Here is a 20,923-nt window from a genome sequence, read left to right as displayed (position 1 = left end):
AAATTAACTTGTCCAGGTATACAGTTGATCTTGGGTAACGATGAGACTGGATCACAGGGAGTGATGCCAACTGTGATTGAAAAGCCAGTGAAAAATCAAACAAGCTGTTAAAAGAAGAATATCCTGGAGTTTTTCCTGATTACGTGGTAACAAGGTCACAAAGTCACAGGTTAAGACAAGAGAAGATATCAAAGAGTGAAGCCAATAAGGTTGAAGTTCAATTATCAGAAACAATTTTTAATCAGATGGTTGGAAAAGATCAAGAACAGGTGGAGGATGAAGTGGATATTTTTAGTTCAGGGAAGTTGGCAGAGTTACAACAGGAAGATCTGGAAATAAAACAACTGTATCAGAAAGCCTACACGGAAGAGGAATCTATGTATGCACAAAAATGTTATTACCTTAAAAAATGATGTCGTAATGAGGAAATGGAGACCTTTATATATTCGGGCAGGTGAAAAGTGGGCAGAAGTTCATCAAGTTGCATTATCAGTAATGATAAGAAAGGAGGTGTTACGGGTAGACATCAGGTACCAGGAGGAGGTCATTTTGGAGTAAGGAAAACTCAAGCTAAAATACAAAAACATTTTAATTGGCCTGGACTGCATAAAGATGTGGTTAAACTTTAATGGTCATGACACACATCAGGTAATACGGAAACCTCAAGCAGTGAAAAAACCAGCATTGTGAAACTTTCACAAGGATCTTAATTTATTGCATAGGACTCCTCCCTAAACAATAAGAGGAAATCATTATCTATTGATTATAACTGATGTGTACACGGTATCCCATTACACTATGTTATAGCAAAAAGGAGTGTAGAGAAGTTACTTAATTTTTATGAGATATGGTCCATCCACCGAAATACAATCAGATCAAGGATCAAATTTTACATTAAAGTTATTTAAGGAGGCGATGGATACCTCGGGAGTAAAACAATTTAAACAAATCAGAATTGCAGGGAGTGTTAGAGTGGTGACCTCAAACTTTAAAGATAATATTGAAGACTTATTGTCAGGATTATCCAGAGGATTGGGATAAAGGAATTCCATTTGCTCTTTGCAATTAGGGATGCACCTAGTGAATCAACCAAATTCAGTCCATTTGAATTGATTTTTCATCATGAGGTAAGGAGTCACTTAAATTGATGAAGGGGAAATTGGTGAGGCAACATTCTGAGACTTTATTATTGGACTATGCATCAAATTTTAGTGAAAGGTTGAATAGAGTAGGTGAATTGGCTAAACATTTAAAAGCATGTGATAAAACAGGAAGCAGATAAGACATCAAAAATCTGTAGTTTTGCTAGTAGGGATAAAGTTTTAGTATTGTTACCAGTGGTCAGTTAACCTTTAAAAGCAAGGTTTGTGGGCCTTATCAAATTGAATGGAAATTGAGTGAGGTGAATTATTTGATAACTACACCAGATATAAGGAAAACTCGCAAGAATGTGTCTTGTGTCGATGCTCAGACAGTATTTTGATAGGGAAGGAAAGCAGAAATAGGATATGTTAGTGGTTATAACTCAGAATGAAGAACCAAATCCAGGTGACTCTGAATTTGAGATCCCTCAAACTAAATTGGATAATGAGGAAGCTATCAGAAATTGGGATAAATTATTGAGTTACTTTCCAGAGGAAAATTGATATGTGGGAATAAGTTGGGAAGAACTAGAATGGTTACACATTAGGTGGTGGTAGAAAATACTGTTCCAATTAAACAACATCCTTGCAGACATAACCTTTTCAAGTTGGCACAGGTTCAGAAAGAGAAGCTGATGTTTATTCAGTCTGAGATGAAACAGCCATAAGTCTCAATCGATAACATAAAACTGTGAAGGGAGAGGAGAACCAGTTGCTGGAAATAATTTGATTAAAGAAAATGAGTAGGTATGGAAACAGATACAACTCAAATTGACTCTTTTGGAATCTATTCCTGAGATGTTCAAATGGCCTGAACATAAATTGCAACACTGTTAAAAACAGCTCACCATCTGTGCAAAGAAAACTGTAGATGACAAACAGTCATATGTAATCCTTAAAGGAGAGTGAAGAGTAGAAGTATCATACCACTATGGATCAAAGGAAAGGACACCAATGTGAAATAAGTCTGTTTGCCAAAATTCTGCCACTATCTAAAATGCACTGCTGGCATAATGATTCTGTACAGTTTGTACAGACGTGGCTATCCAGTGAAACAGTACTGTACACATCTTGTGTTCAAGTAAATTACGGTGATTTTAACAGCAGCGCAACTGCCACAGTGATCTTTGAAGTCTTGGTCGAAATAGATTCCAACACAGTGAAAGATAACCTGCTATGTGTCTTTCCCAAAGAAGATGTAGAAAGTGATGGTGTAGATGTAGAGCAAACAAAGGATTCGAATTGCTCAGCACAAGAGAGGCTAAGGCCAATTAACAAGAAAGGGGACAGAGATAAAATGACCTTTCTGAATGGTCCTGACTACACATAATATGTTATCCTTCTGATCCTGCCTAGTTCTTGGAGGACAATACCAGAGCCAATTTAGCATCAAAATGGGAAAAAAATGAGCTCCGATTTGGAATCAAAGCAGGATTAAGGACTGAAGGAGAATTGTGGAAAGGAGCAGCAATAATGTGATAAAAAACTCCAGACAGCAAGAAGTGTCTGTCTGTGATTCTCGCTGGTATTGGAAATTTAGCTCGTAGTAGCTTGGCTAGCCAGTAACTAGAGACAAGGAGTGCCTCCTTCTCTTGAAGTGATCTGCTCGCTAAAAACTACAGGCCAGCAGTGGCTCTATCTCTACCTCGAGGTGTGCTGGGAGTACCAGGACGGGAAGTCAGAGTTTCATTTCTCCATCCAAAGGACTAAGTCACAGCAGGTGTTGCAAAGCTGCAAGATCCAGCACTACGTGAGTGTACTTACTTTCTGTGATAAATTTATGTTAAGGAGATGTATGTTTGTAGGGGTGCCTGTGTTGGATCAGAAATCATATGTTAATGTTTATACAATATCATGGTTTTTTTTCTTGTTTGTAATTGGTAACAGTTATTGCTAATTGTCTTTTTACATGTTAACTGTATTCTTAATTAAATTTTGTTTGACAAAAGCTCCTTCATGGGTCACTTAAATCATACCTGGATAAAACATCTTATGCTTGCCCACACCAAATTCAAAGTGTAAAACTTATAGTCTAGGCTGGCTTCATAAAACATCTTGGAGTATAATTCATAGATATATCTAAAGGGCTAGAAATGTAATTTGGAAAACAGAAGTTTATAACTTTCATAATTATAAATATTATTAGCACTTGATTATTAATACAGATGCTTAAGTCACTGTGGGAATAAGGTCGTTGTGCACCTCCCAGGCCACAGAATAAAGAGATAATATAGCTTGTTAAATTTGACTCGGACTGAATAAGCCCTTATCTAAGAGACCCTCAACTCCAAACGATAGACCACTATCTAACCAGCCAGGGACCTGGGTTCAATTCTGGCCTTGGATCACGACTGTGCGGAGTTTGCACGTTCTCCCCGTGTCTGCGTGGGTTTCTGCCAGGTGCTCCAATTTCCTCCCATAGGATGTGCTGGTTAGGTGCATTGGACATACTAAATTCTCCCTCAGTATACCCGAATAGGCACCAAGTTGCGCCGATTCGGGGATTTTCACAGAAACTTCATTGCATTAATCTAAGCCTATTTGGTGACACGAATAAATAAACTTAAAACAGTTACTGATCTATACTCAGACCCCCTCAAGATAAGGGATACAGTTTGAGCAGAAGCATTGTCTAAAAGCTGAGACAATGTGCATAATTGGTTTAAAAAACCAATGGGCTTATTCTTATTTAATTACTGACAAATTATAGACCAACTGGATACATTCCACACATTGGCTAAGGTGGGATTTCAATTTGTAAGGTACAAAAAAGGTGTCTCAAAAAGTCATTTTAGGAGACAGAGTTAGAAAAGAGGAGAGGAGGCAAAGAGAGAGTGATGCTTGTGGGGAGCTGTTTTTGATCATTTTCAGTGTGGTCACTTCATGATCTGGTCTGAGAAGGATGGTGAGAAGTCTGTACAATTGTTAAAGTTAAGCAATCACCTCTTAATGTCACTTACTGCTAATTGCCATTAATTTACATTTTGCTTTTTACCTTTTAATGATTAATATTTTAGTGGTGAATAAAACTTCTGAATTCCCCATTTAAAGTGTTCCTTCTTGCCATATGATTAGATCTCTAGAGCCTGATGTGACTTGTGTTGGTGGGGGGACCGGAGAGGGGGGAGATTACTGAAAACAAACAAACCCCATGAATCTTAGTTTATAGTTCAAAAAACTCATATAATGCTCAGAGTAAGAAAGAACAATGGAATTTAACAGGGTGGATAAGTTGCATATGAAGGTAGGGTCTGAACAGATCATTAGATTAAGAACTTGGCAAACAGCCAAAAGTCAACAGTTGTGAATTTGAAAGGGTAGTTATAAGTAACCACGAGGAGAAAGTTTCATCCAGGAGCAAGACACAGATCAAACTGGGCTGGGGAGGGAAGGGGAGAGGTGGGCGCAGAGTGACACAGAAAAATGATCAGCCACTGCCACTAAAATAAGTGTAAAATACTGTGGATGCTGGAAATCTGAGGAAAAAAACAGAAAGTGCTGGATAAACTCCACAGTTCTAACAACATCTGTGGAGACAGAAACAAGAGTTAACGTTTCAGGTCCATATGACTCTTTTTCAGAACTGGAGAGGGGTAAAAAAATCTGATGGACTATATAATTGGAGAGGGTGGGTGGAGAAAGTGGAGCAAGATAGAAACAAGTAAACTCCAGTGTTGCACGCATTTTGCTGGAGTGGGGCACCTTGTCCTACGTGTTAGTTTACATAGAAACTAGAAGCAGGAGAAGGCCATTCGGCCTTTCCACAAGACATGGGAACAGAATTAGGGCACTCGAGTCTGCTCCGCCATTCAACGATAGTTGATATTTTTCTCATCCCCATTCTCCTGCCTTTCACCCATAACCTCTGATTCCCTTATTAATCAAGAACCTATCTCTCGCTCTCAAAGACACTCAATGACCTGGCCTCCACAGCCTTCTGCGGCAAAGAGTTCCATAGATTCGTCACTCTGGCTGAAGAAATTCCTCCTCATCTCTGTTTTTGAGAATCGTCCCTTTAGCCTGAGGTTGTGCCCTCTGATGCTATTTTTTCCTACTAGTGGAAACATCCTCTCCACGTCCATTCTATCCAGGCCTCGCAGTATCCTGCAAGTTTCAAGAAGATTCCCTCTCATCCTTCTAAACTCCAACAAGTACAGAGCCAGTGTCCTCAACCATTCCTCATACGACAAGCTCTTCATTCCAGGGATCATTCTTGTGAACCTCCTCAGAAGTCTTTCCAAGCCCAGCACATCCTTCCCTAAGAGACGGGACCCAAAACTGCTTATAATACTCCAAATGGCACCTGACCAGAGTCTTCTACAGCCACAGAAATACATCCCTGCTCTTGTATTCTAGCCCTCTCGACACGAATGTTAACATTGGTTTTGCCTTCTAACTGCCAACTGAATCTGCACATGAATGTTAAGAGAATCTTGAACAAGGACTCCCAAGTCCCTTTGTGTTTCTGATTCCTTAAGCATTTCCCCATTTATAAAATAATCAATGCCTCCATTTCTCCTTCCAAAGTGCTTAACCTCACACTTTTCCACATTGTATTCCATCTGCCACTTCTTCATCCACTCTCCTAACCTGTCCAAGTCCTTCTGCAGCCTCCCTGCTTCCTCATTACTACCTGTCCCTCTACTTATCTTTGTATCATCTGCAAACGTAGCAACAGTGCCTTCAGTTCTTTCTTCCAGATTGTTAATATATATTGTAAACAGTTGTGGTCCCAGTAGCGACCCCTGAGGCACACCACTAGTCACCGGCTGCCATTCTGAAAAATATTCCTTTATCCGTATTCTCTGCCTTCTGCCAGTCCTCCATCCGTGCCAGCATCTTACCCTTAGCACTATGGGCTCTTTATTTATTTAAGTCTCCTATGCGGCACCTTGTCAAAGGCCTTTTGGAACTCTACATAAATCACGTCCACTGGTTCTCCTTTATCTAACTTCCCTCAAAGAACTTTAACAGATTTGTCAGACATGACCTCCCCTTGATGAAGCCATACTGACTCACTCCTATTTTATCATGGAAATACATGATCTCATCTTTTATACTGTAAAATCTTGCTAAAGTCAGGGTAACCAGCCCATAATTTCCTGTCTGTTGCTTCCCTCCCTTCTTAAAAAGCAGTGTTACATTAGCTACTTTCCGGTCCTCTGGGACCCTCCCTGCTTCCAGTGATTCCTTCGATCCTGCTCCTGGCTGATCATCCAATTCAATATTCTGATCCTCTCCCTTCCTCCCATACTCCTTGATCCCTTTAGCCCCATGAACTATATCTAATTTCTTCTTGAAATCACACAATGCAAATTCTCTCTATTTAAATGTCAACTTTCACTTCAAAAACTGGCATCAGAAGTGTGGAAATCTGTTACAGCTGGACAGAACCCGGAAACAACCCCATCAAGAATACTGCGATCACGTCTGGCTGTCTCAAAGCTCTGGATTGTCCCTGGAGTGGCACTGTACAGGTTTCCCAGGATTGGATTTGGCAAAAGGATGAACTTGGGTTTTCAAAATGAAAAAGGTGATCACAAATTTTCAACTCACCTTGTAGAACTCCCTGGATACTGCTGAGATCTGTATGGAGAAGACAGAAAATATTGTGATGATTATATACCAACTGGAAGGAAGTCAGTGTGGAGATTAGGGGATGAGAGTCATGTATGTTTGCATGGAGGGGCTTGCACTGTCTTGAACCTGAGCTTATCTCTCCACTCCAGCCCTACAATGATCATCCTCATGTTCAAGTCCCTCTGCAGTCTCACCACTCTGTCTCGGCAATCAGTTTACTTATTAGAGTCACAAGTAGGCTTGCACTAACACTACAGTGAAGTTACTGTGAAAATCCCCTAATCACCAGATTCCAGGGCCTTTTGGGTACACTGAGGGAGAATTTAGTACGCCCAATGCACATAACCAGCACGTCTTTCGGACTGTGGGAGGAAACTGGAGCACCCGGAGGAAACACACACAGCCATGGGAAGAACATGTAGACTCCACACAGACAGTGACCCAGGTTTGGAATCAAATCCAAGTCCCTGGTGCTGTGAGACAGCAGTGCTAACCACTGTGCCACCATGCTGCCCAACATGGCCACAGAACTTCTGTGAGATCTCTGTGTCCTTCCAGTTCTGGTCTCTTGCTCATCAGCAACTTAATTGTTTAGTTAATTAATGGATAGATGCAAAAATCTCCTGTAGAGCATCCAGCAATTGTGAAAGCTCAGAAAAAGATATGTTAATACAGCCCCTGCCAGCACCCAAAGGGCCTGCAAGGTTGGTCAGGTTTTTCATGCAGAAAATACAATTCCTGATTTGCATACAGCAAGATCCCCGAGCCAACAATAGGATCATTATCAGCTAACCTGAGTGAATTTGATTGATAGAATAGACTTCTCTGTCCCATGTGGAATCTCGAAGTGGATTTAAGTCCCTTGGATTTCCGATTTGGCGAATCAGAATCAGTTTGGATCATACTCGCTCTGCATGTTTAGCATCCCAGGAAATACATCCACCTCTGAAGCCACCTCCACAAACACACAAACTCTCCTTCACTCTGCCCCATACACCACCCTCATCCAGTAACTCCTAAAGCCCCCTCCACTCAGCCTCTTCTGCTCACCCCAAATGCCACTCCACTTTACCCATAAACACCTCTCTGCTACCCTCTTGCTCCCAGTGAGTGAGCACAGGGCAGGACATCCCGTGAGCGAGGACAGGACAGGGTATCCCGTGAGCAAGGATGGGAGAATCACGCAAGCGCATGTAGGATGAGAGATCCCACAAGCACAGACCAAGTGGGGGAATCTAACCAGCGCAGATGCAATAACGGGAACCCTGTGATGCGGACAGGATGGGGTGTAACACAAAGGTGATGGAGTCTCAGAAAGCAATCCCATCGTGTGAAGCTTAGCAGCACAGGATTGTTGGTGACAGAGAACGGCCTTACCCAGCTGCCGTTTTGGTGCTCCGAGGGCACAACGAACGATCCTCTACCAAACTGCGAAACCAGCAATGGCAATGACTCTCTGCTGATGGACTGTGGTGTTACAAAATAATTTGTTTTTGCTGCAAGAGAAAGACAACGTTTCATTCGGATTTCTGCACACAATGATTTCTAAACATTGCTGTACACATTACACAACCTGTATCACCACTAACAAAAACTCAGCCCCACAATGGGACAGGAGCAGAGGCAGCAAAGAGTCCTTTCCCTCTCTCTGACAGAGGAGTTACTGTATATACTGTCACTGGGGAGATGATGACCTAGTGTTATTATACTAGACCATTAATCCACAGACTCAGCTAATGTTCTGGGGACCTGGGTTCGAATCCCGCCATGGCAGATGGTGGGATTTAAATTCAATAAAAATGGTCTGGAATTAAGAATCTGCTGATGACCTTGAAACCATTGTCGATTGTTCAAAAAACCCATCTGGTTCGCTAATGCACTTTAGGGAAGGAAATCTGCCACCCTTACGCGGTCTGGCCGACATGTGACTCCAGAGCCACAGCAATGTGGTTGACTCGCAATTGCCCTTGGGCTTCCAGGGACGGGCAATAAATGCTGGCTAATTAGCGATGCCCATGTCCAACAAATAATTTTTTAAAAATTAATCTGCAAAGTTTATATAATTCATGGAATGTGGGCATTGGTGGCTGGGCCCAGTATTTATTGCCCATCCCTAATTGCCCTAGAGAAGGTGGTGGTGAGCTTCCTTCTTGTTCTTGAAACGCTACAGTCCCTGAGGTATAGGTGCTCCCATAGTGCTGTTAGGGAGCGGGGGAGGGTTTCCAGAATTTTGACCCAGCGACAGTGAACAAAAGAAAGAGATCCTAACCCCATCTACCCTATTATACCCTGGAAGAATTTTGTATGTTTCAAAAAGATCACTTCTCATTCTTGAAACTCCAACGAATAGGGACAATTTTCCCATCTCAGGGATTAGTTAGGTCAACCTCTGCTGCACGCTCTCCATGGTACGTATATCATTCCTTTGATAAAGTTACTAAAACCGTCCATGATACTCAGGTGAGGTCTCACTAAAGCTCTGTGCAAATGCACCAACACAGTAAAAAGTCTGACAACACCAGGTTTTAGTCCAACCGATTTATTTGATAATAGACTCACAAGCTTTCGGGGTTAGTCCCTTCGTCAGGTGAATGGAGAGTTCTGGCCTCAGACAGAGCATATAAAGCAGACAGTTTAGAGATTACTGATTAGAATGCGAATCCTTACACCTAACCTGCTGTTCAAGACCTGAAGTGGCTGACAATGTGAGTGGAAGGAGCACTGATCACAGGTTAAAGAGATGTGTATTGTCTCCAGACAGTACAGTAAGTGAGGTTTTGCAAACCTCTGTTCCGCACACATGAGGACGGTCTCAACAGGGATCTTGGGTTCATGTCGCACTATCTGTAGTGACTTGCCTGGGTTTGCAAAACCTCACTTACTGTACTGTCTGGAGACAATACACATCTCTTTAACCTGTGATCAGTGCTCCTTCCACTCACATTGTCAGCCACTTCAGGTCTTGAACAGCAGGTTAGGTGTAAGGATTCGCATTCTAATCAGTAATCTCTAAACTGTCTGTGCTTTATATGCTCTGTCTGAGGCCAGAACTCTCCATTCACCTGACGAAGGGACTAACCCCGAAAGCTTGTGAGTCTATTATCAAATAAATCGGTTGGACTAAAACCTGGTGTTGTCAGACTTTTTACTGTGTTTACGCCAGTCCAACGCCAGCATACCCACATCACAAATGCACCAAGACATCACTTCTCCTCTCCTCCTACCCCCTGCAACAAAGGCCACGCCTTTGCTTCTCTAAGAACAGTCGGATGGACTCACAGCATCAACTCAGCTTCTCAGATGCCGCCAGATCGGCTCAGCTTTTCTGGCACTTTATATTTTGACTTCCGACTTCCAGCTGCCACCCCCGTCTTAAAACATACCTGATCGACCCAGGTTTCAGGTGCCTTTTGTATTGGGGCTCAGTGTCAAATATTGTTTGATAACAACTTGTGAAGCACAATGGAAAGTTTTACTCTAAGCTGCTACAGAAATGCAAACTGTTGTTGTTACTCTGGAAGTGTCTTTAGTGTTGCTTACGGTTGTTAACAATTACACAGAAGAGAGTGCCCATATCGTCCTCATTGATAATAGTCTGGAAAGGGCTGTTACTGGTGAAGATCGCCGATTCCTCAATGCAAACCTGGCTAACAACCCTAGAGGTGAAAGAGAACAGAGCAATGATTGCAGCCATTTGAGACAGGCAATGGAAGAGGATTAGTTAGTAAAGAGAAGCAATTCAACCACACAACACACCGAGCTCATCCCCAAAATGCCAGGGATGTGAATCTGCTAACAGAAGACCATTCAACCCCTTTCGAGTCTGTTACACAGTAACAGGAGGAGGCCATTCAGCCCCCCTCAAGGCAGTTGCTAAAAGACGAGGTGATTCCCCTCGCCGCCGAGCCTGTTACACAGTAACAAGGGGAGGCCATTTAGCCTTTTCTTATGCCTTTCTACAGGAATAGGAGGCCATTCAGGCTCTCAAACCTGTTACACAGAAACAATAGGAGACCATTCAGCCCCTTCAGCCTGTTACACAGGAAGAGGAGGAGGCCACTCAGCCAATTAAGCCTGCGACAGGGTGCCATTCCTGAAACAAGTCACACAGGAACGGGATGGCAGGGGTGACAGGGGGTAGGTTTCTAGGCAGCAAACTGGAGGACGCGTATTCAAGGAATGAGGGAGACAGCAAATATGCCAACTCACACAGAAGGCAAAATACTGGAATCTATTCTTACAGACAGAACTAGGCACATGGAAAATTAAAATATTATGAAGTGAGTAAACGAGGAATTCTACAAGGCTTGACAAATCTAATAAAGACTGTGCCAAGAACTTTATTATACGTTGACACTAGTGGATGCCGCATATTTGGATTTTCAAAGAGCATTCGATAAGGTGTGAGACATAAAGGGATGCGGGTACAAAGTGAAAGAGTGATGATGAGGCCTGGATGGGACCAGACCAGGAGTATTATAGAAAGATCTGTCCTCGTTACCTAATACTTGCCCAGAGAGAGCACAAAAATTGCAGTCGACTGATTCCTAGGAGGTATTATCCGGAGAGATCAAATAAAGGTGGAGTGAATGGCAAAAACCTGGCTAGTAGACCACAATGTCAGAAAATGTGACGTTATGCACTTTGGTAGGAAGAGTAAAGTGGTGATTCTGAAATGCTTCTCGGAAACGGCCGAGCATGTCACTCAGTTCAAGGGGCAATTTGGGAAAGGCAACAAATGATGAACGCACTTAAGAGCAGGAGTAGGCCACTCAGCCACACTAGCCGGAGCTGCCTCAATATCCAGCATTGCCTCAATACCCGGCACTGGACTGAAAAGACCCAAGCTCCAGTACAATACCCAGCGCTGGATTGTAACAACACTGTATAGTGCCAGCACTGGTTTGTAATGACACTGACCCTTGTACAAAACCAATACTGGATTGTAACGACATTGACGCCTGTACAATACCCAGCACTGGATAGTAGTGATGCTGAACCCTGTGACAGCGCTAGCACTGGGTTGTAACAACACTGACCACTGTACAAAACCAATAGTGGATTGTAATGATACTGATTCCTGTACATTACCAGCACTGGATAGTAATGACACTGAACCTTGTACAACACTAGCACTGGATTATAATGATACTGGCCCCTGTATGATAGCTGACACTGGATTGTAACACCACTGACTTCTGTATAATACCCAGCACTGGACTGTAACAATGCTGACTCCTGTACAATACCTGACATTGGATTGTAATGACACTAAACTTGTACAATGCCCCACACTGGACTGTAATGGCACTGACCCCCTCTCAATACAGTAAAAAGTCTGACAACACCAGGTTTAAGTCCAACCAATTTATTTGATAGTACACTCACTAGCTTTCGGGGTTAGCCCCTTCGTCAGGTGAATGGAGAGTTCTGGCTTCAGGCAGAGCATATAAAGCACAGACAGTTTACAGATTACTGATTAGAATGCAAATCTTTACACCTAACCTGCTGTTCAAGTCTTAAAGTGGCTGACAATGTGAGTGGAAGGAGCACTGATCACAGGTTAAAGAGATGTGTATTGTCTCCAGACAGTACAGTAAGTGAGGTTTTGCAAACCCAGGCAAGTCATGGGAGTTACAGATAGTGCGACATGAACCCTAGATCCTTGTTGAGACCGTCCTCATGTGTGCGGAACTTGGCTATCAGTCTCTGCTCAGCGACTCTGCCCTGTCGTGTGTCGTGAAGGCCGCCTTGGAGAATGCTTACCCGAAGGTCAGAGGCTGAATGCCCGTGACCACTGAAGTGTTCGCCAACAGGAAGGGAACAGTCTTGTCTGCACCGATCTCCTCAGAAGACAAACATGGGACATGATGGACAGAGTACCCTTCATCGTCCAGTACTTCCCCAGAGCGGAGAAGTTATGACATCTTCTCCAGAGTCTTCAACATATCATTGATGAAGATGAACATCTCGTCAGGGCCATCCCTACACCCTCACTTCTTGCTTTCAGACAACCACGCAACCTCAAATAGACCACTGTTCGCAGCAAACTACCCAGCCTTCAGGAGAACAGTGACCACAGTACCACACAACCCTGCCACAGCAACCTCTGCAAGACATGCCAGATCTTCGACACAGATGACATCATCACATGGGAGAATACCATCCACCAGGTACACAGTAAATGCTCTTGCAACTCGGCCAACGTTGTCTACCTGATACGTTGCAAGAAAGGATGGCCCGAAGCTTGGTACGTTGGGGAGACCATGCAGACGCTACGACAACGGATGAATGAACGTCACTCGACAATCACCAGGCAAGACTGTTCTCTTCCTGTTGGCGAACACTTCAGTGGTCACGGGCATTCAGCCTCTGACCTTCGGGTAAGCATTCTCCAAGGCGGCCTTCACGACACACGACAGGGCAGAGTCGCTGAGCAGAGACTGATAGCCAAGTTCCGCACACATGAGGTCGGTCTCAACAAGGATCTAGGGTTCATGTCGCACTATCTGTAACTCCCGTGACTTGCCTGGGTTTGCAAAACCTCACTTACTGTACTGTCTGGAGACAATACACATCTCTTTAACCTGTGATCAGTGCTCCTTCCACTCACATTATCAGCCACTTTAAGACTTAAACAGCAGGTTAGGTGTAAAGATTTGCATTCTAATCAGTAATCTGTAAACTGTCTGTGCTTTATATGCTCTGTCTGAGGCCAGAACTCTCCATTCACCTGACGAAGGGGCTAACCCCGAAAGCTAGTGAGTGTGCTATCAAATAAATCGGTTGGACTTAAACCTGGTGTTGTCAGACTTTTTACTGTGTTTACCCCAGTCCAATGCCGGCACATCCACATCATGACCCCTCTCAATAACCAGCAGTGGATTGTAACGACACTGACCTTTGTATAATAACCAACACTGGATTGTAACAACACTGTTCCCTATACACTAACCAATACTGGATTGTAATGATACTGATTCCTGTACAATACCCAGTACTGGCTAGTAATGACACTGACGCCTGTACAGCATGAGCACTAGATTATAATGACACTGACCCCTTACAATAGCTGACACTGGATTGTAATGGCACTGACTCCTGTACATTACATAAGAACATAAGAAATAGGAGCAGGAGTAGGCCATCTAGCCCTTCGAGCCTGCCCCGCCATTCAATAAGATCATGGCTGATCTGTCGTGGCTCAGTTCCACATTCCCGCCCTCTCCCCATAGCCCTTAATCCCCTCGCTCATCAAAAACCCATCAACCCGCGTCTTAAAAATATTTAGCGAGGCAGCCTCCACCACTTCAACGGGCAGAGAATTCCAGAGATTCACCACCCTTTGAGTGAAGAAGTTCCTCCTCAACTCCGTTCTAAACCGCCCCCCTCTTTATCTTGAGGCTGTGCCCCCTAGTCCTACTGTCCTTTCTGAGCGGGAAGAGTCTCTCCACCTCTACACAGTACTGGATTGTAACAATACTGACTCCTGTACAATATCCAGCGCTGGAATGTAACAACAGACTCTTGTGCAAACCCAGCACTAGACTGTAACACTGGCTCCTGTACAATACCCAGCTGAAGTGTAATGGCATTGAACCCTGTACAATACCCAATACTGGACTGTAAGGAGACAGGTTAGGGTGGGTTAGACTGGCACAGAAATTGAGATGGCTGATGTCACATTGGCAGTTCTCAGTAAAAAGATCAAGAGCAGGTAAGAGAACAGAGGGAAAGGTGCAGGTGGTGGGAGGGATGCTGAACGTGGGTGAAAGGATCTAGTGAATGGGGAAGACTCCTGCCCGAAGTGAACATGGAGCCAAAGGCAGCAGAAGAAGAATTCAACATCAAGCCGAGCCCGAAATTCATAGTGATGAGGATACAATGGTACGAAGCTGAGTCCTTTGCTGAGTACATCATGTTCAGCCTCAGAGAGGGGAAGGTCAGAGGGCATGGTGAATACATGGCAGGGGCTGGGATTAGGAGATTTGGGGTGCAAGGAACAGGAAGGGGTGGAGGGTCCTGGGTGGGTGTTGGCATTGATGAGTTGTTGAAGCTTACATTCCTTAAGACCTGAAAGGAAGATACAAATTTTCTTGCTAAGATGAGACAAAAAATGAAATGAAACTGGGGATAAGGACAACTCTGAGATAGAGTGAGTTGGTGCCGCTGGAAAGAGATCTCAAGTGTGTGCATTTGGTGGTGCATGGCACTGAATGTGGATCTCAGAACGCAGTGAGAACAGCAGTCTGCGGAACATTGTATGTTCTGGAGATACCTGTAATCCTGGGTGGAGTCAAAACATGATGGGGGGAACTGCAGTTGGAATCCACATGGGGTGTGTCAGAAATGGAGACAGTCACTAAGGAGGGCAATAGGGCAGCGAAAGTGAGTTTTGGGAAACGCCTTGTGAAACACCAGGAGGGAAGTGGAAAGCAATGAAGGTGGACAGGGTAAAAGAGACAAATGGAAATTCTGACAGACAAGAGAGCAGTACCTCTTCAGGTTAGACATTCCTGGAAGAGAAGTGACAGTGAGTTAAACACTAAGATAAAAGCAAATTACTGTGGATACTGGAATCTGAAACCAAAACAGAAAATGCTGGGAAATCTCAGCAGGCCTGACAGCATCTGTGGAGAAGGAATAGGGTTAATGTTTTGAGTCTGGATGAAGAGAAGAGAGTTCCAGAGACACCACTCACAGAGAAAATATTTCTCCTACTCTCCATCTTAAATGGGTGCTCCCTTATTCACAAACAGTGATCCCTAATTCTAGGTTCTCCCACAAGAGGAAACATCCTTTCCAATCCACCCTGTCAACAGCCCTCAAGATCTGAAAGGTTTTATTCAAGTCGCCATATACTCTTCTAAACTCCAGCAGATACAAACCTAACCTCTGTAACCTTCCCTAGTAACCCTGGTAAACCTTCCCTGAATTGCTTTCAACACATTGACATCTTTCCTTATATCCCAAGGAAACCAATACAGTACACAATACTCCTGCTGTGGTCTCACCAATGTTCTGTACAACTGAAGCATACCGTCCTTATTTTTATAATCAATTCTCCTCACAATGATAATATTCTATTAGCTTTCTGAACTACTTACTGTATCTGCACACTCACCTTTTGTGATTCAGACTGCCTTCTGAAATGACATTTGGTTCGGAGCAAGTAAAGGTGGAGCAACAAACACTACCTTGCTAGCAATGCCCCCATCCCACGAAAGAATTTTAAAAAGAGATTAAAGAGATGAGGGGGAAGTAAAGGACCAAGCAGAGATCTGAGCACGCTAAAATCAAAGCAATTAAAACACTTACGGTTGACTACCAGGCAGACATGAAGAGAAGGCATCAACGTCCACAGGAGAGCAGTCAGTATCACAGCAGCAGTCCAGTTCACAGCTTCCGTCAATCAGGTCACAGATACAATAGGGAACGGCTAGAAGCAGAATACAAAGAGAGAGAATTCTTAGTACTGCCTGGATGATCCCAAAAAACAACGCCCCTCTCCACCTTTTCCAAATCCATAATCCCTTGCTTTGTCATACAGCAAAAATCTGTCTGCAACTTAAAAAGAGAAACAGCTAAATCCGATGAGTTCAACAAGGCAGCTGAGGTAAATTGTTTAAAAGAAAGTGATTTGGAACACTCAGTCTGAAAACAGGGGGCAAGCAAGATAGCTTGCAACTGAAAACTCAATAAATTAGGAGCAGGAGTAGGCCACTTGTCCCCACAACCCTGTAGATGTTGGAGGTGCAGGGGAGGGGGACTAATTGAGATTTGAGATGGGCTGAAAGAGCACGGTAGTCAATCATTGATTGATTCAATGTAAATTTTTGGCTGTGCCTCCTGTTTTGTTTGACAGAGTGGTCGAGGACTGACTGCATGCCCCCATAGGCGTTGCCAGACTCCCTGGTCTGTCCACTTCTCTGCTACCATGTTCATCTCCTGCACGTTCTACATCCCAAATGTCTCTCCTGAGTCAGAGATCAATCGATTGCTGATCAGGGCTTCAAGAATATTAAACAGTGATGGAGGGTGTGTGTGTGTGTGTGTGTGGAATGACCTCCTCCCAGAACAGATGCTACTCTTATTAGAGATTCTAGAACTTGGGGGTCACATTTAAAAGCAGACACCCATTGAAGAAAGAGATGAGCATACAATCTTCTCTCTGAAGATTGAGAGCCTCTGGAACTCTCTTCCTCAACGGGCACTGGAAGCAGTCTTTGAATATTTTTAAGACAGAGCTAGATAGATTAACAGGGAGGTGAAAGGTTATTAGGAGGTCGGCAGGAACACGCGTTTGACGTTACAATCAGATCAAACATGATCATATTGAATGGCAGAACAGGTTCAAGGGGCCGAGTGGCCCACTCCTGTTCCATATTTGTATGCTTGTATGTTATCCTGCACATTACCTGCCGTCAGACTTTTCTCTGTCACGGGATCTGGCCTCTCTGGGTCAGGTGTTCCCATGGTGTCAAATCTCCCAGGTTCAGGGCTCTCGGTGTCAAGAGTGCTGGGGTCAGGGGTGCTATGGTCAGAGGAGCTGGGTTCAAGGGTGCTATAGTCAGGGGAGCCAAAGTCAGTTGTCCTGAGGTCAGAGGTCCTATGATCTGGGGAGCTGGAGTCAGGGGTCCAATTATCAGGGGAGCTGGAGCCAGGGGAGCTGGGACCAGGGTTCCCATCGTCAGGGGAGCTGGGGCCAGGGGAGTCAGAGGTCCAGGGATCAAGGGAGCCAGGGTTAGGGGTCCTGGGGTCAGGGGTCCCGGAGACAAGGGAGCCAGGATCAGGGGTCGCTGGGCCAGGGGTGGCGGGTCCTGCCGCCTCCCTGCCCACTCCGGAATCAGTTCCGTATTCCGGGCCTCCCTGCGCGGCTCCGGGAGCTGCCGCCAGCAGCATGGCTACCACCAGAACGAGGACGACAAACCCAGAGAGAGAAGGTGGGAAAGATGGAGACATCACCATCATCCGGGACAGAGCTGTCACCCTGGAAACGGCGCTCTGGTGACGTCATCGCGCAGGTGGCGTGCCCGCGCCCTATTGTGACGCGAACGGACTGGGACCGCCCATTGAGGTCCCGCTTGACGTTCATGCTGAAGTCACGCTGAAATGCCGGCGTTGGGCTGGGGTAAGCACAGTAAGAAGTCTCACAACACCAGATTAAAGTCCAGCAGGTTTATATTATAGACAGAGGATCTGCTCAGAGGATTGCAACAGACACCTCCGGAAGCTGAAAGATGCCCTCACAAGAACAGGATATAGCGCTTGACTCATCGATCGACAGTTCCAACGTGCCACAGCAAAAAACCGCATCGACCTCCTCAGAAGACAAACATGGGACACGATGGACAGAGTACCGTTCATTGTCTAGTACTTCCCCGGAGCGGAGAAGCTACGACATCTCTGGAGCCTTCAATATGTCATTGATGAAGACGAACATCTCACCAAGGCCATTCCCACACCCCCACTTCTTGCCTTCAAACAACCGCACAACCTCAAACAGACCATTGTCTGCAGCAAACTACCCAGCCTTCAGGAGAACAGTGACCATGACACCACACCACCCTGCCACAGCAACCTCTGCAAGACATGCCGGATCATTGACATGGATGCCATCATCTCACGGGAGAATACCATCCCCAGGTACACTGTACATACACTTGCAACTCGGCCAACGTTGTCTATCTGATACGCTGCAGGAAAGGATGTCCCGAGGGATGATACATTGGTGAGGCTATACAGGTGCTACGACAATGGATGAATGAACACCGCTCAACAATCACCAGGCAAGAATGTTCTCTTCCTGTTGGGGAATACTTCAGCAGTCACGGGCATTTAGCCTCTGATCTTTGGGTAAGTGTTCTCCAAGGCGGCCTTCACAACACAAGACAATGCAGAGTCGCTGAGCAGAGACTAATAGCCAAGTTCCGCACATATGAGGACGGCTTCAACCAGGATCTTGGGTTCATGTCACACTAGCTGTAATCCCCACAACTTGCCTGGGCTTGCAAAATCTCACTAACTGTCCTGGCTGGAGACAATACACATCTCTTTAACCTGTGCTTAACCCTCTCTCCACTCACATTGTCTGTACCTTTAAGACTTGATTACCTGTAAAGACTCACAGTCCAACCATTATCTTGTGAATTGAGTTTGTGTCTTTATGTGCACTATTTGTGAACACAACTCCTCATTCACCTGATGAAGAAGTTTGAGACTCCGAAAGCTAGTGCTGCCATATAAACCTGTTGGACTTTAACCTGGTGTTGTGAGACTTCTTACTGTGCTCACTCTGAAAGCAGAGAGCAAGAAGAGTTCCTCTGCTACTGTTAACATGTGGTGAATTTGTTATCCTATAATGCTGCTTTTTTTTTAAGCAGTTAATCCTACTGTTATTCCCTCATTTAACATGTAATTTCTAATTTAACTTCATGTTTGAAGGTGAGTATTATTTAATATGTATAAATGGACACAGGTTTTATCATAGAATCCCTATAGTGCAAAAGGAGGCCATTTGGCTCATAAAGCTTGTACTGACAACAATCCCACCCGGCCCTATTACCGTAACCCCACGTATTTACCTTGCTAAACCCCCTGACACCAAGGGGCATTTTGGGGTGGCACAGTGGCTAGCATTGCTGTCTCACAACACCAGGGATCTGGGTTCAATTTCTGGCCTGGGTCACTGTCTGTGTGAGTTTGCATGCGCTCCCCATATCTGCGTAGGTTTCCTCTGGGTGTTCAGGTTTCCTTTCACACTCCAAAGATGTGCAGGTGAGGTGGATTGGCCATGCTAAATTGCCTCTTAGTGTCAGGGGGACTAGCTAGGATAAATGCAAGGGGTACAGATTAGGGCCTGGTAGAATTGTGGTTGGTGCAGACCCAATGGGCCGAGTGGCCTCCTTCTGCACTGCACTCTATGAATTTAGCATGGGCAACCAACCTAATTCACATATCTTCGAATTTTTGTTTAAATCTGTCAATCTTCTATTTAAATCTGCATTACATTGTCATATAACTTTACGCATGACATGCTTGTAAGCATCTGTTTTAATTTAGAATACGGAAACTGAAATATGATTGGGAAGGAGAGAGGTCAGAACCTCTCAAACGTCGGCCGAGATTCTCCAGCTTGCAGCTGTATGGTTCCCAGTGCCAAGATTCTCCAGCCTCCCAGCCACGTTAAACTTAAAAGTTTTATTTATTAGTGTCACAAGTAGGCTTACATTAACACTGTAATGTAGTTACTGTGAAAATTCCCTAGTCACCACTTCGGGTACACTGAGGGAAAATTTAGCATGGCCAATCCACCAGGTTTTTGGAGTGTGGGAGGAAACCGGAGAAAAGCCACGCAGAGACGAGGAGAATGTGCAAACTCCATATAGACAGTGGCCCGAGCCGGGAATCGAACCCAGGTCCCTGAAGCTATGAAGCAGCGGTGCTAACCACTATGCTACTGTGCTACCCCAATGGCAACAGTCTCCGGTTTACCAACTGTATATTTCCTGGCGGCAGGAGGCAGCGAGCTATTCGCCAGTGGTGGGATTCTCTGACCCCACTGCTATCAACGGGATTTTCCATTGTTGTCACCCCACCCCATAAATAAGTAATTTTATTTATTTATTAGTCACATTAACTTTGCAATGAACTTACTGTGAAATTCCCCTCGTCACCACATTCTGGCGCCTCTTCGGGTCATTTTTAGGACAAACTGTCTTTCAGACTAGGTGAAAATTGAAATTTGAGTACACATTTCACTGTCTACGACAGTAAACCATTCCAGCACCAATCCTGGTCTGAAATAGGCTCGAAACCTGCCGGCAGGACTGGAGAATCCTGCTGGTGTGAATGGCCAGGGAATGCCAGCCTTATTTGCAGAAAGTTCAGCAAATGTGGGTTCACATTTTGGGCTGTGAAAAATCTAAATGAGTTTATTATTAGTATTCTTCTGCCCTTTTTAATTCATTTGTAAATATCTTACATTTAATTGCTCTGTTCTCATGTTTCAATAAAGTATTTGTATAATTTCATATTTAAATATTTTGTTTCATTAAATCATTAGTAGAATTTTGTAAAGTTTAATGGACAACATATCAACAAAAATAATCTTACAAATACAAAACTTTGATACCGTGTTAGCCCTTAAACCATTTTACTTTAGTAGCTGCAAAATGACATTCTGTTTAACTGTCTCATCC

At 44.3% G+C, this 20,923-nt stretch overlaps 1 protein-coding gene across 3 annotated transcripts in view; it reads right to left on the bottom strand.

Annotated features, from left to right (window-relative positions):
* Positions 1 to 17,705, bottom strand: part of LOC145354051 (tectonic-3-like) — a 50,136-nt gene extending 32,431 nt beyond the window's left edge. For all 3 annotated transcript variants that reach the window (XM_080205171.1, XM_080205172.1, XM_080205174.1), the window contains exons 1-5: positions 17,141 to 17,705; positions 16,041 to 16,161; positions 10,263 to 10,378; positions 8,100 to 8,218; positions 6,699 to 6,728 (exon numbers count right to left, since the gene is read on the bottom strand). In XM_080205171.1, the coding sequence (XP_080061297.1) occupies positions 6,699 to 6,728; positions 8,100 to 8,218; positions 10,263 to 10,378; positions 16,041 to 16,161; positions 17,141 to 17,693 (939 nt within the window). In that variant the 5' untranslated portion in view covers positions 17,694 to 17,705. The remainder of the gene's footprint in view (positions 1 to 6,698; positions 6,729 to 8,099; positions 8,219 to 10,262; positions 10,379 to 16,040; positions 16,162 to 17,140) is intronic.
* Between the last annotated feature and the right edge of the window lie 3,218 nt (positions 17,706 to 20,923).

This window comes from Carcharhinus amblyrhynchos, chromosome 16 (assembly GCF_965287045.1).
Source record: "Carcharhinus amblyrhynchos chromosome 16, sCarAmb.v2.hapA, whole genome shotgun sequence".
NCBI classification, from domain to species: Eukaryota; Metazoa; Chordata; class Chondrichthyes; order Carcharhiniformes; family Carcharhinidae; genus Carcharhinus; species Carcharhinus amblyrhynchos.
Note: the sequence above shows the minus strand (reverse complement) of the source record. Positions and strands in the feature narration are given on the sequence as shown.